The sequence below is a fragment of the Capra hircus genome, chromosome 29 (genome assembly GCF_001704415.2).
Source record: "Capra hircus breed San Clemente chromosome 29, ASM170441v1, whole genome shotgun sequence".
In the NCBI taxonomy this organism is placed as follows: domain Eukaryota; kingdom Metazoa; phylum Chordata; class Mammalia; order Artiodactyla; family Bovidae; genus Capra; species Capra hircus.
In genome coordinates this window covers 4,921,869-4,945,931 of record NC_030836.1, presented here as the reverse complement: position 1 = coordinate 4,945,931, position 24,063 = coordinate 4,921,869, and the positions used below count along the sequence as shown (strand labels likewise).

General features: G+C 42.8%; 1 protein-coding gene and 1 pseudogene across 1 annotated transcript; one reads left to right on the top strand and one right to left on the bottom strand.

The window, feature by feature from the left end:
* Positions 7,644-8,978, top strand: LOC108634188 (upstream-binding factor 1-like protein 1). Its single transcript, XM_018042666.1, has one exon. It carries the CDS (start codon positions 7,644-7,646, stop codon positions 8,976-8,978), a length of 1,335 nt encoding a protein of 444 aa, XP_017898155.1.
* On the bottom strand, positions 22,359-23,290 carry LOC102180286 (annotated as a pseudogene).

The following is a 24,063-nucleotide window of genomic DNA, read 5'->3' as shown; positions in this document are numbered from 1 at the left end:
TACACTTCTATAAGTGGAGATGTGACTTTTATAATTGAGGAGTTCATTTATTAACCAAACTTCATGGATTGGAAGTGTGAACTCAACCTGTGATTCTTTACCTGAGATTGGATTATGGTAATTGGATTAAGCAAATTTGGAAAGGTTGACTTCAATCCTTGCCATCTAGATGTGTTTACAATTCTTGAAAAATCTAATCATGTGCTACTGTACTTTGGTGCAGGACTGATAATCCTATCATTTTGAGGAAGTGGACCCAGTCTTCACAGGATATACAAAGCATCCAGCAAAGATCCAAGCTCATTCTTTTCCAGAGCCCAGAGCTGTTGCCTTCAGAACTGACTGGACTGTGGAGACTTGAAGGTGTTTGCCACCAGGAGGTGAGCACCTAAACCCTGAACTGAATTTAACAGAGTTACTTACTGAACAAGAGAGAAAACTTCTGTAACAGTACTGAGGTGAGTTCTATGTTCAGTTAAAAATAAAATGTTACTGGTAATCATGGAGAGAAAAGGTGTTTTTTTTTTTTTTTAATCTTCCAGTAATATCTATTTTTAAGTCTTGCATCAAACATTTGTTCCATATGTGATTTTTAGACAGTAACATTTTACCCACAGTATGTCAAATATCCCATTTATAAACTGGGGGTAAAAATTAGTAAATATTGCTGAGAATACTAAAATAGTTAATCCATATATCAACAGCTAATCCAATGCCTAAAAATAGTTTTCTTGGGGATAGTTTTGACCACCACCTCCTGTACAATGTTATGAACTCCCATCCACAGTTCTACAGGAACATGGTCAAACAGCTGAGAAAAGAGAAGCAAAAGACACAGAAAAAAAGGAAAGATATATTCATCTGAATGCAGAGTTCCAAAGAATAGCGAGAAGAAATAAGAAAGTTTTCCTAAGTGATCAATGCAAGAAAGTAGAGGGAAATCATAATGGGGAAAAAATAGAAATATTCAGGAAATTAGAGCTATCAAGGGACATTTCATGCAAAAATCGGCACAATAAAGGACAGAAACGGTATGGACCTAACAGAAGCAGAAGATATTTAGAGGAGTTGGCAAGAATACACAGAAGAACTATACAAAAAAGATCTTAGTGACTCTGATAGCCATGATGGTGTGATCACTTACCTAGAGCCAGACATCCTGGAGTGCATAGTCAAGTGGGCCTTAGGAAGCATCACTGCAAATAAAGCTAGTGGAGGTGATGGAATTCCAGTTGAGTTATTTCAGATACTAAAAGGTGATGCTGTTAAAGTGCTGGTCTCAATATGCCAGCAAATTTGGAAAACTCAGCAGTGGCCACAGGACTGGAAAAGATAAGTTTTCATTTCAATCCCAAAGAAAGGCAATGTCAAAAATATCCAAACTATCACAAAAATTACACTCACCTCACAGGCTAGCAAAGTAATGCTCAAAATTCTCCAAGCCAGGCTTCATGAACTGAGAACATCCGTAGGCTCAAGCTGAATTTGTAAAAGGCAGAGAAACAAGAGATCAATTTGCCACATCCATTGGAAAATAGAAAAGGCAAGATAATTCCAGAAAAATATCTACTTCTGCTTCGTTGGCTGCACTAAAGCCTTTGACTGTGTGGATCACAGCAAATAGTGGAAAATTCTTAAGGAGATGGGATTAGTAGACCACCTGACCTACCTCCTCAGAAACCTTCATGCAGTTCAAGAGGCAACAATTAGAACTGGACATGGAAATACTGGTTCAAAATTGCAAAAGGAGTATGTCAAGGCCTTATATTGTCACCCTGCTTATTTAAATTATAGGCAGAGTACATCATGTGAAATGCCAGGCTGGATGAAACACAAGCCAGAATCAAGACTGCCTGGAGAAATATCACTAACCTTAGATATGCAGATGACACCATCCTTATGGCAGAAAATAAAGAAGGACTAAAGAGGCTCTTGATGATAATGAAAGAGGAGAGTGAAAAAGCTGGCCTATAACTCAACATTCAGAAAACGAATATCATGGCATCTGGCCCCATCACTTCATGACATAGAAATAAGGAAACAATGGAAACAGTGGCAGATTTTATTTTCTTGGGCTCCAAAATTACTGCAGATGGTGACTGCAGCCATGTAATTAAAAGATGCTTGCTCCTTGGAAGAAAAGTTATGACCAACCTGGACAGCATATTAAAAAGCAGAGACATTACCTTGCCAACAAAAGTCCATCTAGTCAAAGCTATGGTTTTCCCACTAGTCAAGTATGGATGTGAGAGTTGGGCCATAAACAAAGTTGAATGCCAAAGAACTGATGTTTTTGAACTGTGGTTTTGGAGAAGACTCTTGCAAGTCCCTTGCACTGAGAGGAGATGAAATCAGTCAATCCTAAGAGAAATCATTCCTGAATATTTGATGGAAGGACTTGTGCTGTAACTGAAGCTTCAATACTTTGGGTAACTGATGCAAAGAACTCACTCATTAGTTAAGACTCTGACTCTGGGAAAGATTGAAGGCAGGATGAAAAGGGAATGACAGAGGATGAGATGGTTGGATGGCATCCCAGACTCAATGGACATGACTTTGAGTGAGCTCCAAAAGCTAGTGAAGGACAGAGAAGCCTGTCATCCTTCAGTCTATGGGATCACAAAAAGTCAGAAACTATTGAGCGACTGGACTGGACCGAGCAGGTGGTGAAGGACCTCAAAGTTGAGAAAATGAAGGCCTAGCCATTGTCCCTGCTACTGATAAGTCACTCAGTCATGTCCAACTCTGTGTGATCCCATAGATGACAGCCCACCAGGCTCCCCGGTCCCTAGGATTCTCCAGGCAAGAACACTGGAGTGGGTTCCATTTCCTTCTCCAATGCATGAAAGTGAAAAGTGAAAGTGAAGTCACTCAGTCGTGCCTGACTCTTAGCGACCCCATGGATGGCAGCTTACCAGGCTCCTCCATCCATGGGATTTTTCCAGGCAACAGTACCAGAGTGGGTTTCCATTGCCTTCTCCCACCGTTGTCCCTGGAAGACACCATTTTTTAAATCAGTTTTTTAGGGCTCCCACAACACCCGACCCCACTCAGGGTTGCTTAAAACCAGTGTATTCTCTGACAGATCTGCAGGCTGGAAATCAAGGTGTTGGCAGGGCCGCACTCCTTTCAAAGGCTCTAAAAGAATTTGTCTTTGTCTCTTCCAGTGCCAGCTGGCTTCTGGCAATCCTCAAACTATGACATTTAACTTGAATCTCTGCTTCCTTACAGGACCTTTTCTGGTGCATCTAAAACATCCCTCTTCTTTCTCTCATCAGGACACCTGTCAGCAGATTTAGGGTCCACTCTCTACCTTGGATGGTCTCATCGTGGTACCTTCACCTCGATTATGTCTGCACAAATTCTATTCTAAAAATAAAGTCACAGAGATACTGGCTGTTGGGTCTTGGACATAATTTGGGAGAGGGTAAGGGGCACATTTTGGAGAAGGGGATGACAACACACTCCAGTATTCTTGCCTGGAGAATCCCATAGGCAGAGGAGCCTGGCGGCAACAGTCTATGCGGTAACAGAGGGTCGTACACGACTGAGTCACTAGCACAATGGGCGTGTTAACTCACTACTTCATGAACAGAACAAAAGAATTTGTCCTAAATTCAAGAGGTCTCAGATTTTGCTGGGGAAAGTAAAAACCTCAATATTTTTTCCTTGCTTTGTACATAGATTATATCCAGTAGAGAGAGAAATAGTTAAAGCAAGGTTTTGTCCAGTGAATTCCTTTGAAGTTTTATCAAGGTTAGAATTACTGGGTCAAAGGCAAATGTGCATTTTAAGGATTTGAATGCATATATAAAAAGCATCCTAAAGTCCATCTGCTGGTTGGATCTCCTTGCAGTCAAAGGGACTCTAAAGAGTCTTCTCCTACACCACAGTTCAAAAGCATCAGTTCTTTGGCACTCAGCTTTCTTCACTGTCCAACACTCACATCCATACATGACTACCGGAAAAAATGAATTTAAGGAGAATACAGGATCCCTAAAATCAGAGAGGAATGGGTGTTCCATATAAAATCAGTGATGAGGTCTGGGACTTCAGTTGGGGATTCTATTAACATACAGAGATTAGAGAGAGATTTAGTGCAGTTAGTGCTGATTGGGTTTATCCAAGGGAACTGTGGTAATCTAATCAGGAAGGGGCCTCAAGGGTCTTGATTGTAGGATCTCAGATGCACTGTTTCTTCTGTTCAGAGTTGCTCTGAGTTGGCTGGACCGTGGACAGCTCTGAAAGTTACAGCTGCTGACCCATCCAGAGAACACAGAACTCCTGACTGGATGGGACTGATTTTCATACCAGCATTGAGGAGACCAAGTCTACAACTTTCTGGTGAGTAAATGGTTCTGAGTAGGTGGATTCATATTTCTTTCCCTCAAAAATTAAAAAGAATAATTTTAATTTAGCAGTTGCAGGCTTCAGAATTTCTTAAGCAAATGAAAAACCTACTTCATAAGAATTATGTTATTACTTAGAATTCACTCTGAAACTATAGACTTACCTTCAAATCATTGGAATTTGTGAACGAACATGAGTGATTCTACAAACTTATGATTCCATGATATAAAAAGGAAAATATGAATTTCTTAATGGGAAGTCCTAGACAGTTTTTCCATTTAGCATGCTACCTAAAATTTGAATGAGAAACTGTGCTGTAGAACATGAAGAGTAATATATTTGTAAGGAAAAGTTGGAACTTCTGCCTTTAAATTGTGCAATAGCAATCCAGACCTGATGATGGCTCTCAACACAACATTGTTAACACACCAAATAACTGAAAGAAAAAGAAATTCTGTACTCACTATGATATAGAACTGAAAACTTTTATTAACTTCAGTCATTTATTTTGAAGCACAATATATTAGATGGCTGGCTTCCCTGGTGGCTCAAGTATAAGAAGCTGCCTGCTAATGCAGGAGACACAGGTTTGATCTGTAGGTCTCAAGGGCCCCTGGAGAGAGAAATGTCAACCCACTCCAGTATTCTTGCCTGGAAAATACCATGCACAAGAGCCTGGTGGGAGGCACTCCAACGGGCTGCAGAAGAGTAACACAAGCCTAAGGGACTAAATAACTACAATATTAGATGGAACTCTGTGTTAATTGATTGATGGATTTGATGAATTTGGCTGCGCCAGATCTTTCTTGCACCTTGAGGGACCTTTAGATGGGACATGCAAACTCGTAGTCACCACACAGGAACTCTGTATCTTGGCAGGTGAACACTTTGCTGTGGAATAAGGGCTCTAATTCCCTGATGAAGGACCAAATGCTGGTCCCGTCCACTGGGAGCATGGACTCTTAGCCACTGAACTTCCGAGGAAGTCCCAGAACTGGTCTTATTGTGACTTGGAATTTGTATGTTTCCAAATGAGAAAACTTTTCTGATAGTAGAGCAAATCTGATATGATTGGGAGTGTGTTGATGCGCTAATCAAAGAAATGGATTCCGCTTATATTAAGGTCACTTAAATGAAGAGTGTCATTGTCAAAGAGAAGAGAAAACTCAATTGCTTGAGTTCTCAGAACTGAAAGTTGTAGTTAAACAAAGATTAACGTTATGCTTAAGAGTCATTTTTATTAGAGATAGAAGGGACTGAGTTTTAATAGAATAAAATAGAACACTGAATGTAAGTACCTGTGTTTAGTGTAGATAACTGTGTGTGATACACTGTGTGTGATGTGTCATTGTTTCTCAGGTTGCTCTGTCAGAGGCGGTAAGAAGACTCTTCTTGTGTGAGTGCAGGAGACCCGTGCAGAGAAGGGCTTCCCCTGCGAGCGCCTGAAGTACCTGCTCCTCCTCCACAGGTCAGTGTTCCTATTTGTTCATTTCTATGAGCTTCCCATGAAACGGGTTTCATCATCTTTCTATCTCAGCCAAAACAAAGAGTCCCTGGCTTATTGTGAAGTAGTGAAGTGAAAGTCACTCAGTCATGTCTGACTCTTTGAAACCCCATGGACTATCCAGTGCACAGAATTCTCCAGGCCAGAATACTGGAGTGGGTAGCCTTTCCCTTCTCCAGGGGATCTTCCCAATCCAGGGATCAAACCCAGGTCTTCCGCATTGCAGGCAGATTCTTTACCAGCTGAGTACAAGGAAAGAGTCTTGTTGTATACAGTTGTATTTAATATGCCTTATTATAATGTCTATTGACCTCACCAGAATGAAACATTGACCACTTAAACTCTTTTTCAATCATTACATACACATGTTTACGCTTCTCCTCTCTTCATCTTCCCTTTGCACTTCTATGACTTGTTTCTTAGATGAATTATATCTATTACGTGTTTCTTAGATGAATTATATCAGTTATCATCTCAACTGCACATTCAGTCTATGGCCATCTGGACTTTTCTTAGGAGGGAGCTATGCTCAGAATCCTAAGGAGAGTTAGTGTTCTAGAGAAGACTGCATTCACAGTAACACTGAGCAGAAAGCACACAATTCCTGTCTACATCCTGCGCTCCCAGAATAAGCACGTGTTTCCTCCCCCCTCCATTATCACATTATGTCTCAGAGTGGTGTGTTTATTATGATTTAGGAACCTCAACTGACACTTCATTGTCACCCAAAGTCTACAGTTTCACATTAGTGTTCACTCTTGGTGTTGTGCATTCTGTTAGTTTTCACTGATATACAGTGACAAGGATCCACCTTTATAATATCCGGAAGTGTTACACTGCTGAAAGTCACTTGTGATCACCTGTTCATCAGTCCCATCACCCTAACTGCTGGGAAGCAAAGTTTATTTCACTGTCCTCATAAATTCCTCTTTTCTTCCCATATATTCCTCTTTCCTGGAATGTCTTATAGTTGGACTCATGACGTATGCATGCTTTTCAGCTTAGCTTCATTCATTCATTCGTTAGCTTATAGATATGAATAAAGGAATACTCCATGTCTCTTGCTGGCTTGATCGCTCATTTCTTTTTAGAACTGAGTACTATTTCTTGGCCTTAATGTACCAGAGTTTATTTATTCATGTAGGTTGTTTTCAAGTTTTGTGATTATGATCAAAGTGGCTATAAACATCCCATTGCAGGTCTTTTTTTTTTTTTTTACGGATACAGATTTTCAAATGATTTGTGCAAATACAAAGGAGCATGAGTCCTGACTTATGTGGTAGGAGGATATTTAGTTTTGTAACAGATTGCCTTATTCTATTTCAGAAGGCTTGTATTGTTTCTCATCACCTTAGGAAATGAATCAAATTTCCTGATATTCCATCCTCTCAGTACTTGGTCCTTCTTTGGAATTTTGACAATTCTTGTCCATTTGCTGTGGTATCTCATTGCTATTTTAAAGCCCTCTTCCTTGTCAGGCATTTTTATTTTTAACTTCCCTTCCTGTTCTCTCATCCTTTGTCCCTTGAGTGAGTTCCCAGGCTTTATTCACTGCTATGTAAAAACCACTGTGATGAGACTGGAAGGCAAGGTGGGGTCGGGCCTGAGGATTTTTAATTGTGAAAAGAAGCTTCACAATGCTCAACAGGACTCTCAACTCAGAGGATGGGTGGGTTTTCATTTATATTCTTGAGGGTAAATGAAATGACAGAAGGGACATATCCAAGCTGGCTGTGCTTCTCTCCTGTGTCATGCAGGAGAGTAACTTCCCTTTTCTTTCTCCACAGAAATGGAGGATCGCACACAGTGCAGGACTTCAGAAATAACTCACCTGCAGAATCTGGAGAGTGAAGAAGCTGAAGATTCTGCTGAGGTGTCTGAGTTTCTGGGATCACAGAAGTGTCCCAGAGACCTAGAAATGGCGATGCCTAAACACCAAGAGGACTGGTCCAAGGAAGACATTGTGCAGTTACTGGAAAGTATGGAGAAAAGCATTCCATCCAGTGACGGGCACACGTTCAAAACAGCCCAGTCAGTGATGGACTGGGGAAAAGTAGCTTTTAAAGATTTTTCTGGGGAAATGTGCAAACTCAAATGGTTAGAGGTTTCCCATAAGCTGAGAAAGTTTCGCACACTGAGAGAATTAGTTCTGGAAGCTAAGGAAAATGCTAGCAATCCTTCCAAAAAACACAAGAAAACACAGAAAACACAAAAAAAACACCAGAAACAAGCTTATTTGTTCAAGAAGTCCCTGACAGCATACCGCCACATTTCCCAAGTGATGCGACCCCAGTACATCCAAAAACATCCCAAGATAAGCAACCAGGAGCTGAGCAGGGTTCTGTCTGAGGAACACAGGAAGGAGCCTGAGCAGCTGAGGGTGAAACACAGTCAGGATCTTGAGAAACAGCACCCTGGTCTAGTCCAAAACCCAGAGAAATCTGGTGTCCCCCAAAGAAGTGAAATGAAAGTGTCAGAAAATTTTCAGGAGAACGTTCAAAAGGTGAAGTCTCCCCAAGAAAACAATTTACCCATGAAGTGGAAATTCCATGGAGAGCCCAAGAAGCCCCCGATGAATGGCTATCACAAGTTCCACCAGGATCTCTGGTCGAACAGGGAGCTGAAAGTGGTATCCCCGAGGGAGCGCATGGTGGAGATCAGTAGACGCTGGCAGCGGGTCCCCCAGGACCAGAAGGAGCTTTATAAGAAGCAGGCGGAGGAACTGCAGACACAGTACAAGGTGGACCTTGATCTCTGGCTCAGGACTCTGTCTCCTGAAGAATATGCTGCTTACAGAGAGGCGACCTGTGCTAAGCGTAAGAACATGAGCATGATGCGGGGCCCGAACCCCAAGATTAGAAGGATGGGTCTGCAGTCCCCATCATCAGGGAATCTGCAAGGAAGACTTAGAGAGGACCCGGGGCTTCAGGCTGCAGAGTTAGCATCATCAGACACGACTGGAGAACATTCTCCTGTCTCAGGGAGATCAGAGGAAAATGAGAAAGAAGAGGAGGAAGGCTCCTCAGCCCCCAGCACTGAGGATGAAGATGGAGATTCTGAGCAGGGGGACACCAGCTCCAGCTCATCCTCCTCAGGGGACTCTTCTGACTCAGATTCCGACTGAGTTTAGTTCACAACCCAAAGGGACAGAACTTTCCAGCAAAAGTCGATGGGCTCGTCTCTCCATGCTTTTTCATTGCCTTCCTTCTTTCCCTCCCTCTTCATGCAAAGCGGGACCTGTTGGAAAGAAGGCATCTTGTGCTGTAATTTCTGGCCTCTCCATTTACACCAAGTTCACCCTGAGAGAAAGTCTATCCAGTGACGGCTCATGGAATAAACCCTGAGCTGACTGGGCTGCGGGGCACCCTGGACTAGACTGAGCTCCCTGAACTGGAAAGGTTTGCTCTCCTACCCTCTGCCTGCCAGACGTGTGAGGGGCTCCAGGGGTCTGTGAGCCCCTTCTCTGTGACCTTTCCCTCAGGACTCGGGCAGTGAGCTGGGGAGGGGAGATCTGATTGACTGGAAGTAGGAGACTTGCCTTAAAGAAAGCTGTCAGACCCTGATGTCTCTGCCCCTTCTCTCTGAGGTGAGGAGCTGGCCCTTCCTTACTTGGAAGTGGGGCCGGCATGTGGGCAGCAGCATTTCCATGTGGGTGCATCCCATTAACTGTCCATGAGATTTTCTTACTGATCAAAACCTCGAAATTAAAAATGTGTAACCCCTCCACCTGAATTAGCTTTTCCTTAAAACCAGCCTCTTCTGAGCCAGTGGCCCTGAGTTTTCAGGCCATGTCTGCATTTCTGCAGGTTTCTTCCTCAACCCCTTCCTCCTGATCCAGGTTGTAAGTAAAACATGTTTTTACTATAGACTCAAATTGTATTATATTAGGACTTGTATAGTTTGTGTGTCAGTATTTTAGTTCACAGTTACTAAACTATTTGGGAATTCATCTGCCACTATGACACATTTTTATTATTTGGTTTATTGATGTATTTGAAAGTGTATTTAAAGCTAGTGTCATCTTATTAAACTTTATTTTTCTAAACTTTGCTGGCTATTTTCATTTTTGATTCTCATGGACAATTAGTATCACACAAGTATTGTTCTTGTATATGAAAAGTGTTTAATTGGGGACTTCCTCTTCATCCATGATGTCTTAGTGGAATATTTTATTCCTCATGAATATACAGTTTGGGAACTTACTAAAGAGCACATGGAAGTCTGCTCAATTTTGTGTGGCAGCCTGGATGGGAGGGAAGTGTGGGGAAGGATGGGCACAGGTATATTCATGGCCGAGCCCCTCTGCTCTTTACCTGAAATTACCAGAATATTATTTCTTCTCTCCTTTTTTTTTGTTTTACAAATTAATTTACTTATTTTTCACTGAGCTCAGTCTTCTTGCAGTGCAGGGCATGTTACCAGTTAGGGGGAGCTGAGGCAACTGAGTGCTCCAGCTTCTCCCTGGGGTGGTTTCCCTGAGTTTGGAGCAGGGGCCTAGAGCAGTGGCTCAGTAGTTGTGACACGTGAGCTTCAGTGCTCCAGGGCCTGTGAGATCTTCTGGGACCAGGAATCAAATCCCTGTCCCTTGCATGGGAAGGCAGATTCTTAACCACTAGACCAGCAGGGAAGACCTACCACAGAATTATAACAGGCTATACTGCAATACAAATAAAACCTGTTTAAAGAAACAGGCAGGAAAACACAACCACCAGATGAATATAGGCTAAAATTCTGAATTTTCTGATAGAAGAAGACAATATTGGTTAAAATACTAAAATATGTATTTATCTGGCTTCACCTATATATGAACTGGGAATAAAACTCCAGTCTTACAGGATCTAATTTAAGATTTAGTGTTTCCAAAATGACTTGCTCACAGTTCCATTCACACCCACAAAATGTTAAGTGGATTTCTTTCCTCTAGGAAAATCTAAACATATCTTTTGGTTGAAAAGACTCAGGGAGGAAAGCAGGAAGCGCTGCTCACCGCCTGCCAGACAACTTCTCCCTTTTATTCTAGAAATGGGATTGTAGCCAGGAGTCTAGCAGCTCAACCCCAGAGACACTTCTGCCTCTTTGGCTGTGGGACCCGGCTGCTCCACGTCATTAGACCTTCCTTCCCAGAGCCTGCCCAGCATGCACTTCTGACCCCTGCACTGTGGAAGGACAGGCAGCAGCAGGAGGAAAGCAGGGGTCAGGGACTCACCTCTCAGGATTCTTAGGCTGCCATTTCCTCCAGGAGATTTCCCATCCCAGGGATCAAACCCAGATCTCCCGCATTCCAGGCAGATTCTTCACCCTCTGAGCCACCGAGGAAGCCCGGGCTTGGCTTTTAAATACTCCCATGAAATAAAATGCCTCTCCTTTCAGGTGGTGACTCATGTTTTAGTCGGCAGTTTCCATCCAATCCCTGGAACTCAGGTGAGTGGGGACAAGACACTGTGGGAAAAGGTCTCGGAAGAACAGGGCAAATGTCAAAAAAAAAGAACGAACTAAAACATGGCAAATATGCTTTATTCGGTGTTTTTACAGAAGATTGTAGCCAGAAAGGTGTCTTCTCAGGTGGCTCTGAGGAACTCTTCAAAAGTTATAAGGGGAGCCAGAGTTCAAAAGGTCACAAGCTGAAAAAACATTCAGAAAGCATCAAAAGATTACTGCGGATGATGAACATGATACATCTCAAATTAATGATTTTCATGCTTTTAAACAATCGTTATTTATTTATTTTTATAATCTTATTTATTTGTTTGCTTATTTTTGGCTGTGCTGGGTCTTCCTTGCTGAGCACTGCCTTTTCTGGTTGTGGCGAGCAGGGGCTACTCTTGAGTTGAAATGTGCTGACTTCTCCTTTTGGCGGCGTCTCATCGCAGAGCGTGGGACTGGGGTGTGGGTGTCAGTGGTCCTGGCCCCCAGACTCTAGTCAGGTGCTCAGTAGTCGTGGTGCTTGGGCTTAGATGCTCCAGTCTGTGGGGTCTTCCTGGACCAGAGATCCAACCTGTATCCCTGGTGCTAACCAGTGAATTCTTAACCACCGGACCCCCAGAGAAGTTCCTTTTCATGCTTTTCTCTATGAAAAGAGGTAAGAATCTGGACTTTTGAAGTCATGCTTATGATATGCATCTTAACTCCCTCAGGACACCATCCTGTTTTCCTCTCCTTGAATTCCTCTCAGGGCACACTGTCTTGGGGGGCTGCAGTGGATAACTGCCTTTTACTGCAACATCCTTTGCTTACTGAAATGACAAGTGAAATACTTATCCCCAAGCAAAGGCTTAGGAGAAGACTGAAAGTAGAACTGAGTTGCCGTTCAGTCGCTCTGTTGTGTCCATCTCTTTGTGACTGCAAAGAATGCATCATTCAGGCTTCCCTGTCCTTCACTATCTCCCACAGTTTGCTCAAATTCATGTTGATTGAGTTGGTGATGCCATCCAACCATCTCGTCCTTTGTCAATCCCTTCTTCTCCTGCCCTCAATCTTTCCAAGGATCTGTTTTTTTTCCCTGCATAATGATATATAATTAATGGTATTTATGATTATTATAATTTTTAATTAAATTATTTATTTTAATTGGAGGTTAACTACAATATTGTTGTGGTGTTTGCCATACATTGACATGAATCAGCCATTGGTGTACAGGCATCAGGGTCTTTTACAATGAGTTGGTTCTTCCAATGAGGTAGACAAAGTACTGGAGTTTCAGCTCCAGCATTAGTGCTTCCAATGAATATTCAGGGTTGACTTCTAGGTTTGTAGGAAATGAAGAAAGGTACTGCCAGGCCAAAATTAGATGGGTCATTCTGGGTACTGGCCTTCAGGAGGTGGTTAGTAGGACCTTGTCTTTAGGCAAATCACCAATCTGATAAGTTTAGGTCAGATGCCAAATTGAATTCTCAGACCTAATTGCTTGCTTTCTCCCTAGATGCCCAAGGACCCCCTTGGCCCATCTGGCAGTAACTAACTGGCAGCTTACAGAGTCAGACTTGCCCCATCTGTCCCAGAGCCCAAACATGCATCAGCTCAAAGGTCTGGATCTGAGTGGGGTCACCATGATGGACTTTAGTCCTGAGGTCCTCCATGTTCTTCTGGAACAAGTTGCAGCCACCCTCCAGGAACTGAACTTAGTGCACTGTGGGATCACAGAGTCCCAACGTGAGTCCATCCTGTCTGCCATGAGACACTGTTCAAGCTTGGGACCTTCATTCTGTGTGGAAACGTCCTTTCTGGCCATTCTGGAGAAGCTTCTGAGTCACACCACTGGGATGAGCAAGTTAAGTGATGAGTTTGATCCTGCCCCTCAGAAGAGCAGCAGCCCTCATGGACCCCTCCACTTGGGCCAACTCATCCAGCTTCAAGATAAACTCGTTGAGATTATGTGGGATTTAAGACATCCAAGATCCATCTGGCTTAGCTCCAACCTGTGTCCTCACTTGGGCAATAAGACATTCAATCCCCAGGAGCCCTTTCTGTACCACTGTTACATTCCTGCCTAGCTGGATTCATCAGTCAAAGTTTACTTCTGGTCACCTGCAAACTAAAATCTATGCAGTAGATGCATCAGGAACAGAAAACCAACCCATGGTTTCAAACATCAGGTCAACGTGAACGGAAAGGAAAGACAATCAATCCTGTGGGGATGCTGGATTGCAAGGGGAAATGTAGACTCAGGGAGGTGTTGAAACTTTTGGGGATATGTATTTATACAATCAAATATGCACCTCAATTTTTGAGGCTGCATGTGGGCTTGAGACCCACATGTTGGAATTTTCCCTGGGTAGATTCTTATAAAACAATTGTCAGAAATAAAGAAACTCTCATTGAAAACCAACTGCTGCCTTCCCTGATTTAATACTCTCTTTTCAGGTTATACCTCATCAATCTCCAGTTATTGGTTTTTTTTTTTAAAAAGCACTGTGTTGTTTATGATCCAAAACCTTAATTTTCCTGCACATTCTTTTTCTGTTAAGAGCATCTCTTAACCCTTTGCTTATTTCTTTGGCTTTCCTGTTCCTCACTGTCTCCCAGAGTTTGCCCGATTTCATGTCCATTGTACTGGTGATATCATTCAACTATCTCATCCTCCAATGCCCTCTTTTCCTTCTGCCCTCAATATTTCCCAGCATCAGGGACTTTTCCAATGAATCAGCTGTTTGCATAAGATGACCGAAATACTAGAGCTTCAGCTTCAGCATCAGCCCTTTCAGTGCATACGCAGTACTGATTTCCTTTAGGATTAATGGGTTTGATCTCCTTGTTGTCCAAGGAACTCTTAAGAGTCTTCCCCAGTACTACAATTTGAAAGAGTCATTTCTTCAGTGCTCAGCTTTTCTTATGGTCCAACTCTCAGATAGCCACATATATGGCTACTGGAAAACCCATAGCTTGGCTATACAAAATGGTGTAGGCAAAGTGGTGTCCCTGCTTTTTAATATGCTGACCAGGTTTGCCATAGCTTTCTGTCCAAGAAGCAAGAATCTGTTTTACAAACCTCAGAACTTTATTGTTGTTCTTGCTAACTCTCAGGAAAATGAAACAGATGTATTAACAGATATGGTAATTACCACAAAGATGGAAATTCGTATCTGTGAGCATCTTGATCAGCATGCTGAGATGTCCAGAGGGTTTTCATTAAGATGAAAGCACTGGTGATTGCTAAGTTCTGGGAATTTTTATTGTATTTCCACTCAGTTTTCTGTATTTTATTGAATATTGCCTATTATCAGATTCTTTTCCATGACCAGCGTTGGAAATAAAGGCATAATCCTTTTTAAAAATCTAGAGCAAACATCGGAGAATGCAATGTCCACCCACTCCAGTACTCTGGCCTGGAAAATCCCATCGGCGGAAGAGCCTGGTAAGCTGCAGTCCATGGGGTCGCTAAGAGTCAGGCACGACTGAGCGACTTCACTTTCACTTTTCACTTTCATGCATTGGAGAAGGAAATAGCAACCCACTCCAGTGTTCTTGCCTGGAGAATCCCAGGGTCGGGGGAGCCTGGTGGGCTGCCGTCTATGGGGTTGCACAAAGTTGAACACGAGTGAAGCGACTTAGCAGCAGCAGCAGCAACAGAGCAAACATACAATGGATTGGAGAAATAGAGACAGAGTTCAAGAAGCTCGCATGCAGAAAGAGAAAGAGGAGCTCAGTTATTTAGATTTCACAGATAAAAAAGAATACACAGTATTTACTTTCTCTGATATAGTTCACTTAGCATAATGCCCTCAAAATTCATACTGCTTTGTGGAATATGATAGGATATCTTCTTTTTCAGGCCATAATAATACATATATACATGTTTGTATATATATATATACACACTTATGAGAAAGAAGTTCAGGAGAGATGCTTCTTCTGTCTGTAGCATTAGAAAATGTTTTTATTTGAGAAAAATTTTAAAAGTATAGTTTAAAAAAACGCAGAGTTTTCTTTCATAAGTAATTTTCATGGACATATGTATTGACCAGAAGAGTTATTTCTTCTATGTGTTTATATTTGTGGTATTGGCACCTGGGTAGCATTGATTTTCCCCAAGTTGGAATTTTAATAAATAATAATAATTCACCAAAGACTGATGATAAAGTTTCTGATGGACCATGCCTTTATAACCATTTACTGATTTTCCAGTCTCTGTGGTCAATTATGGGACGACAGGGACACTGTTCTTTATTGGACAATATCTAACTTGGGAGTTTGTCAAGAAAAAATAAAATTAGTACATATTGCTATTTTACAATCCAGCAATTTTGCTCCTTTCAGATGACTTGAAACATTCTGTCCATGCAAACACATGCACATGGAAGCTTAGAGCAGCTTTATTCCTCATTGCCAAAGCTTGAAAGGAACCAACCTGTCCTTTAGTAGGTGAAAGAACCAATATATATATATATATATATATATATATATATATATACACACACACACAACAAAATGGTATTAAACCATGAAAAGTCATGGAGGAAACCACAATGTCTATTACTAAGTGAAAGAACCAATCTCAGAAGCATACATACAGTGAGCCCGACTACATGACATTTTACAAAAGGTAGACTCAGAGAACAATGAAATAATCAGAACTTTTTCCTGGAGTGGAGGTGGAGGAGGGATAAACAGGTGGAGCACGCACTCTGTGTGACTTTACAATGTCCTTATATACTTGTTAGAAGTCATAGAAGACACAACACCAAGAGGGAAGCGCCATATAAACTCTCCGCTTTGTGTGATGATGATATATCAACATGGGCCCATCAATTATAACAAATATACCAATAGAATGTGGAATGTAGACAGCTGGGGAGGCAATGCATGTGGAGGGAGAAGGATTTAGTGGAAACTCTCAGCACCGTGTCCTCTATTTTACTTTGAACACAAAACTGCTCTTCAATGTAAAGTCTACTTTAAAATGGATAATCGTAATCCAATTCTGAAATCTTATTCTAAATATTTTATAGAAACTGTTTTTGAATGATCTTTGAAATCTATTTTAAAGATACTTTTCTTTGGAGACTCCAAGTCCACATGCATCCTTTCACTAAATTTTCTTTATAATTTTAAAAGACAATGCGTATCTTCTATGTTTATATAATGCATGTTAGTCGCTCAGTCATGTCTGACTGTTTGCAACCCCATGGACTGTAGCCTGAAAAGCTCCTCTGTCCATGGGATTCTCCAGACAAGAATACTGGAGTGGCTTGTCATTCCCTTCTCCAGAGGATATTCCCGACCCAGGGATTGAACCTTGGTCTCTGCATTGCAGGCAGATTCTTTACCATTTGAGTTATAGGGAAGTCCTTATGTTTATATAAATCCCAGCACAAATGCATTTACATTACAGCAGATGTTTATGGGATGCTGAACCACACAGCCCTGCTTGCAACATTAATTCATGTCCTCTGGGCTGATGTACCAGCAGGTCCCCTAGGAGTCCTGAGGCTCAGGATGTCTGTCCCCCGAGAGGAGAGGAATCTTTCCTATGACCAACTCTTTTCCCTTCTTGTGATGGATACTAAAGCAGCTTGGGGGAATTCTGATTCATTCATGGCCTCATGTAAGTGCTGAGCCCTCCTTCTTTCCTTCCTGTTATAGGAATATAGAGTAAGCCTGAGGAACGAAGACTCCTGGGGGAGTCTGCTATCAAGGGAAAAGAAGGCAAGGACTCATTTATTGAGCTCATACTCTATACCAGGCCCAGTGCCAAGGGCTTAACATGTTTCACCTTATTGATATACAGAATAAGACTTCCCAGGTAGCTCAGATGGTAAAGAATTTGTGTACAATGTGGGAGACCCAGGTTCGATCCCTGGGTGAGGAAGATCCCCTGGAGAAGGAAATAGCAACCCACTGCTGTATTCTTTCCTGGAGAATCCCATGGACCGAGGAGCCTGGAGTTCATGGGATCACAGAGTCGGACTGACTGAAATGACTTAGCACACAGCACACACAGATACTGTGCTTGCATGGTTACCTCCATTTTATGGAGAAGCAGATCTTGCCTAAGATCCTCCAGCCCAACATCCATTCCATCCCCAGAGCCAACAATACCAGCTCTTGAATCTTCAGCAGGAGCCTTCATTTGGGTGCCCGTGGTTCATGGTCTCTGTGTTGGTTAAATTTATGTGATGTTAAGAGTGTGTATTTCTGACAGGATGTTCCAGGAAGAGTGCAGCATTTAAACCCATCAAATGAGTGAAGACATCCGTCCTCACCTACATAGTTGGGTTTCATCCAATTTCTGGGGTCCTGAATGGAACAAGGTACTGTCTTCTCTCCCTCATTTTCTTCTTGCCCACGAACATAGCCATTTCTGGCTCTTGAGACGAAACTCCAGGACTTACCTGAGTAGTGCCCTGGTTCTCAGGCATTTAGCATACCGCTTGCAGTTCCATCACAAGCTCCCCCCATTTTCAGTCCTAAGCATTGGCATGAGTTATCAAAGTGGACTTGCTGGTCCTCTACTTTAGAGAGAGCAGGCCATGAGACTCCTCCATCTCTGTATCCTCTTTGAACCCCTTCCCATAATAATCCCTTCTAATGCATGTACACATGATGCTTTCTAAGGCCCACTTGACTTCACATTCCAAGATGTCTGGCTCTAGATGAGTGATCACATCATCATGATTATCTGGGTCATGAAGATCTTTTTTGTACAGTTCTTCCGTGTATTCTTGCCACCTCTTCTTAATATCTTCTGCTTCTGTTTGGTCCATACCATTTCTGTCCTTTATCGAGCCCATCTTTGCATGAAATGTTCCTTTGGTATCTCTAATTTTGTTGAAGAGATCTCTAGTCTTTCCCATTCTGTTGTTTTCCTCTATTTCTTTGCATTGATCACTGAAGAAGGCTTTCTTATCTCTTCTTGCTATTCTTTGGAACTCTGCATTCAGATGCTTATATCTTTCCTTTTCTCCTTTGCTTTTTGCCTCTGTTCTTTTCACAGCTATTTGTAAGGGCTCCCCAGACAGCCATTTTGCTTTTTTGTATTTCTTTTCCATGGGGATGGTCTTGATCCCTGTCTCCTGGACAATGTCACGAACCTCAGTCCGTAGTTCATCAGGCACTCTGCCTATCAGATCTAGGCCCTTAAATCTATTTCTTACTTCCACTGTATAATCATAAGGGATTTGATTTAGGTCATACCTGAATGGTCTAGCAGTTTTCCCTGCTTTCTTCAGTTTAAGTCTGAATTTGGCAATAAGGAGTTCATGATCTGAGCCACAGTCAGCTCCCAGTCTTGTTTTTGTTGACTGTATAGAGCTTCTCTATCTTTGGCTGCAAAGAATATAATCAATCTGATTTCGGTGTTGACCATCTGGTGATGTCCATGTGTAGAGTCTTCTCTTGTGTTTTTGGAAGAGGGTGTTTGCTATGACCCGAGCATTTTCTTGGCAAAACTCTATTAGTCTTTGCCCTGCTTCATTCCACATTCCAAGGCCAAATTTGCCTGTTACTCCAGGTGTTTCCTGACTTCCTACTTTTGCATTCCAGTCCCCTATAATGAAAAGGACATCTGTTTTGGGTGTTAGTTCTAAAAGGTCTTGTAGGTCTTCATAAAACCGTTCAACTTCAGTTTCTTCAGCGTTACTGGTTGGGGCATAGACTTGGATAACTGTAATATTGAATGGTTTGCCTTGGAGATGAACAGAGATCATTCTGTCGTTTTTGAGATTGCATCCAAGTACTGCATTTTGGACTCTTTTGTTGACCATGATAGCTACTCCATTTCTTCTGAGGGATTCCTGCCCGCAGTAGTAGATGTAATGTTCATCTGAGTTAAATTCACCCATTCCAGTCCATTTTGGTTCTTTACAATAGTTTATATATAGATCCAATGTGGAAGTTGTTGTTTAAAGAAAGAAATAACAGAAATAAATATATACATCAATGGATATCACTGTGTTTACTTGATTGTTACATTTTAAAAAACAAAATTACTTTCTTTTAGCTTTCTGATATTTTCTCTGGGAAAATATGTAGCTACATGTTTAAGTCAATTTATGGAAACACATTGAGTGATTCAAGGTTAAGTGTCATGTAGGTCCCAGGCAGGTGAAGATCAAGTTCAACAGGAAGGTAGGCACTGTTCCTGGTCCCCCAACCAGGTACCCGAGGGACCCTGGCTCCGACAATTCCCACTCTAGGCTCAGCGGTAATGAGGAACATCATATCTCCTGGAGTAAACCATGGAAAGGCCCACTTCTCTCAAGCCCCCTGGACAGATCAGAGTAGCAAGTAGGATGAGCCAGGGACCTGGGGACCCAGCTCTTTCAGCTGCAGGGTCTCAGAGACCTACTTCCAGGGGCTGGTGGTAGAAGACACTTCCCTTTTCCCAAGATCTGGATCTCAAGAGGATCTGAGAAAAAGACTTCTGCTCCATTAGCCCTGGAAAATCCCCAGGAGTAGCCAAGGCCCAGAGACCAGGAGGAAGTTTAGGGATTAAAAACCGTGGTTCTCCAGGAGCTCACAAAATTCCCCAGGGTGCAGAAACCACTGTGGTACCAAGGAATCCTGGCAGCTTCTAAAGGGACTGGACCCTGGAGTGAGGTGGTCTCCTGTCTGCCCAAGGCCAATCTGCCCACAGTGGTGCATGGCCCCAGGAGACTCAGCCCTGGACTCGGGGTGGCTGCCCACTGTGACCATCCTTCAGAGCAGACAGGGACCCTCAGACCTTTGAGCAGGCCACACTGAGCTCTGTGTTCTCTTCCCTGCCTTTGTAGGCACTGAATCTCTGACAGCCCAATGTAGCTTTGTCCAGAGAGAGAGCTTTTCCCTGAGGCCCCAGACCAGCTCATGTACCTGGCGTACTGGGAAAGCAGGGGTGAGGCTCTGCTAAGCCCAGAGTCCCCCTTGGAGGATGCGCAGGAGGTGGCAGGGGGCTGCAGGGGTCCCAGAGCTGCTCTTTATACTCTGAGTCTGTGCCCCTCACCTCCAAGGCCTGCATCCCCAGGGGAACCGGTGGGCTCCACTCCTGGAGAGAGGGGGTAGAAGAACTAGGAAGCACTCCAGGACTGAGAGTTCAAGAACCTCTGCACTTGGTCTTTACTGCTGAGCCTGGGCTTCCTCTAGCTGGTGCCAGTGGGGCTGCTCTTCACTGCAGTGTGCTGGCTTCCCATTGTGGTGGCTTCTCTTGTTATAGACCATAGGCTCCAGCTCATATCTCAGAAAAAGATATATTTAGATTTAGCAGGAAGAAAGAAATCCACTTATGATTTTTTGTGTGTGAATGAACTGTGAGGCAGTCATTTTAGAAACACTAAATCTAATCTTAAATTAAATCTTCTATGACTGGAGTTTTATTCCCAGTTCATGAAAGTATGGATGAAGGGACTCTTCTGTACTTATATATGTGTACATTCCCCCTAAAACCCCCTCCCATCCAGGCTGCCACATAACATTGAGCTGAGTTCCAAGTGTTGTACAGAAGTTCCCTGACTGCATATTTATAAAGAATAAAATATTTCACTAAGACATCAAGGAGTATGATGCATTCTCAAAACTCAACGCTTTCACATGTAAGAACACAACTTACTAATTGTAATACTAACTGCATGGTACTAATTGTCCATGAGAATAAAAAATGAAAACATCGAAGAATGTTTAGAAAAGTTTAATGAGATGGCACTGACTTTAAACATATTTTCAAATATATCAATAAACCAAAATGATAAAAGTAGTGTCATATTACTACATAAGTTCCCCGTTTAGCAACCTGTAGACTAAAATACTTTTACACAACACATAGTTAATACAATCTCATAACATAATACAAATAAATCAAGGGCCTCCCTGACACTCAGTTGGTAATGAATCCGACTGCAAAAGAGGAGACCCTAGTTTGATTCCTGGGTCAGGAAGATCCGCTGGAGAAGGGATAGGCTACCCACTCCTGTATTCTTGGGCTTCCCTTGTGGCTCAGCGGGTAAAGAATCCACCTGCAATTCCAGGTTCAATCCCTGGGGTGGGAAGATGCCCTGGAGAAGGGAACAGATACCCACTCCAGTATTCTGGCCTGAGGAATTCCATGGACTGTTAAGTCCATGGGGTCACAAAGAGTCGGGCATGAGTGAGTGACTTGCAGTTTACTTCACATGGTCAACACATGATGGGTTGCAATAGAAACCAGAAGGAATTTAGATGTGGCCTGGAAAATTAGTGTAACTGAGTAAAAGGATGCTGGCTTCAAGGAAAAACTAACTCAAATGGAACAGTTTTAAATTTCTAATTTTTGAAATCAGTAAGAATATCTCATTGATAGCGAAAAGGATGAATATATTATAAAAATGCTGCTGCCCACGTGCTGACACCACTTCCAAGGTAAGGAAGGGCCAGCTCCTCACTTCAGAGAGAAGGGTCAGAGACATCAGGGCCTGACAGTTTTTTTTAAGGCAAGTTTCCTACTTCCAGTCAATCAGATCTTCCCTCCGCAGCTCACTGCCTGAGTCCTGAGGGATAAGGTCACAGAGAAGGGGCTCACAGACCCCTGGAGCCCCTCACACGTCTGGCAGGCAGAAGGTAAGGAGAGCAAACCTTTCCAGTTGAGGGAGCTCAGTCTAGTCCAGGGTGCCCCGCAGCCCAGTCAGCTCAGGGTTTATTCCACGAGCCGTCATTGCATTGACTTTCTCTCGGGGTGAACTTGGGGTAGATGGAGAGGCCACAAATTACAGCACAAGATGCCTTCTTTCCAACAGATTCCATTATATATTGAAGAAAAAAGGAAAGGAGAAAAGTAATGACACAGTGTAGGCAGAAGAGCCCTTCAGTTAGAGGAAGATGCCATGGACTTTTTCTGGAAAGTTCTCTATCCCATCAGGTTGTGAACTAAACTCAGTTGGAATCCAAGTCAGAGGAGTCCCCGGAGGACGATGAGCTGGAGCCACAGTCCTCCAGCTCAGAATCGCCATCTTCATCCTCACTGCTGGGGGCTGAGGAGCTGCCTTCCTCATCTTCCTCATTTTCTTCTGATCTCCCTGAGGCAAGAGAATGTTCTCCAGTCATGTCTGATGATGTTAACTCTTCAGCCTGAAACCCCAGTCCTCTCTAAGCCTTCCTTGCAGATTCCCTGATGATGGGGATACAGACTCATCTTTCTAATCTTGAGGTTTGGGCCCCCCGTCATGCTCATGTTATTACACTTAGCATAGGCCTCCTCTTTGTAGGCAGCATATTCTTCAGGAGACAGAGCCCTGAGCCAGAGATCAAGGTCCACCTTGCACTGTGTCTGCAGTTCCTCCGCCTGCTTCTTATAGAGCTCCTTCTGGTCCTGGGGGACCCACTGCCAGCGTCTACTGATCTCCACCATGCGCTCCCTCGGGGGCACCACTTTCAGCTCCCTGTTCGACCACAGATCCTGGGGGAACTTGTGATAGCCACTCACTGGGGGCTTCTTGGGCTGTCCGTGGAATTTCCACTTTATGGGTAAACTGTTTTCTGGGGGAGACTTCAATGTATACACATTTTCCTGAAACTTCTTTGGCACTTTGCTTTGACTTCCTTCGGGGACATCAGGTTTCTTAGATTTCTGTGCTAGATCAGGGTGCTCTTCTCTGAACAAAGCCATTTTCTCCTGAAACTCCTGTTTCTCTTCCTAGAAATCTTGACTGTATTTCAGCTTGAGCTGTTCTGGCAGCTTCCTGTATTCCTCGGACAGAACCTTGGTCAGCTCCTGGTTGCTCATCTTGGGGTGTTTTTGGAGGTATTGAGGTCTCATCACTTTAAAAAAGCGGAGGTAATCTTTCAAAGGGTTCTTGTATAAATCAGGATGTTTCTTGTGTTTTCTGCTTTTGGAAAGATTGTTAACATTTTCCTTAGCTCCCAGGACTAATTCTGTCAAAGTGTGAAGCTTTCTCACATTACGGGAAATCTCTATTTGAGTTTGTACATTTCCCCAGAAAATCCTTTATAAGCTACTTTTTCCCAGTCCATCACTGACTGGGTTATTTTCAACATGTGCTTGTCACTGGATAGATTTTTTTTTTTTTTTTTCATTCCAGTAACTGTAAAATGTCTTCTCTGGACCAGTCAGCTTGGCTTTTAAGTTGCAAATTTTCTAGGTTTTAGGGAAATGTATGGTCCCAGCAGTTCAGACACCTCAGCGGTATTTCCACCGTTTGCACTCTCACGATTCAGCAGGTGAGTTCTTTCTGCACTCTCAAGATTGAGCAGGTGAGTTCTTTCTGAAGTCCAGCGGTCTGTGGGATTCTATGTGTCTGTGGAGAAAGAAACAGAAAGCCCCTCTCCTTTGGAATACATGAGAGAAGCACACTCTGCTTAGATATGTCCCTTCTATCACTCCCTTTACCCTTAAGAATGTAAATGAAAGCTGTCTCAATCTGAATTGAGATTATATTGAGCATTAGGAAGCTTCTTTTGCAGTTAAAAATCCTCAGATCCCATCCCAATAGACCTGGCAATCAATCTCACAAAAGGATGTTTAACACACAAATGAACAAAATAAAAGACTGGCTGCTCACTCAACGGACAAAGAATAAGAGAAAATGAAGGGAGTGAAAAAAAAAAAAAAAAAAAAGGCCTGAAAAGCAAAGGGCTTTAAAATAGCAATGAGATACCACAGCACATGTATAAGAATCATCAAAATCCCAAAGAGGGACATCACCAAATACTGAGAGAATGTGGAGAATCAGGAACTTGGTTTCATCGCTGCTGCCTGTGTCAAATATATCTAAATATCTGTGTCTGGACTGGCATTTTCAGGAAACTAC

Bases quoted from the DNA above. Each gene is read 5' to 3' on its own strand.
- LOC108634188 (XM_018042666.1), top strand. From the start codon at position 7,644: ATGGAGGATCGCACACAGTGCAGGACTTCAGAAATAACTCACCTGCAG.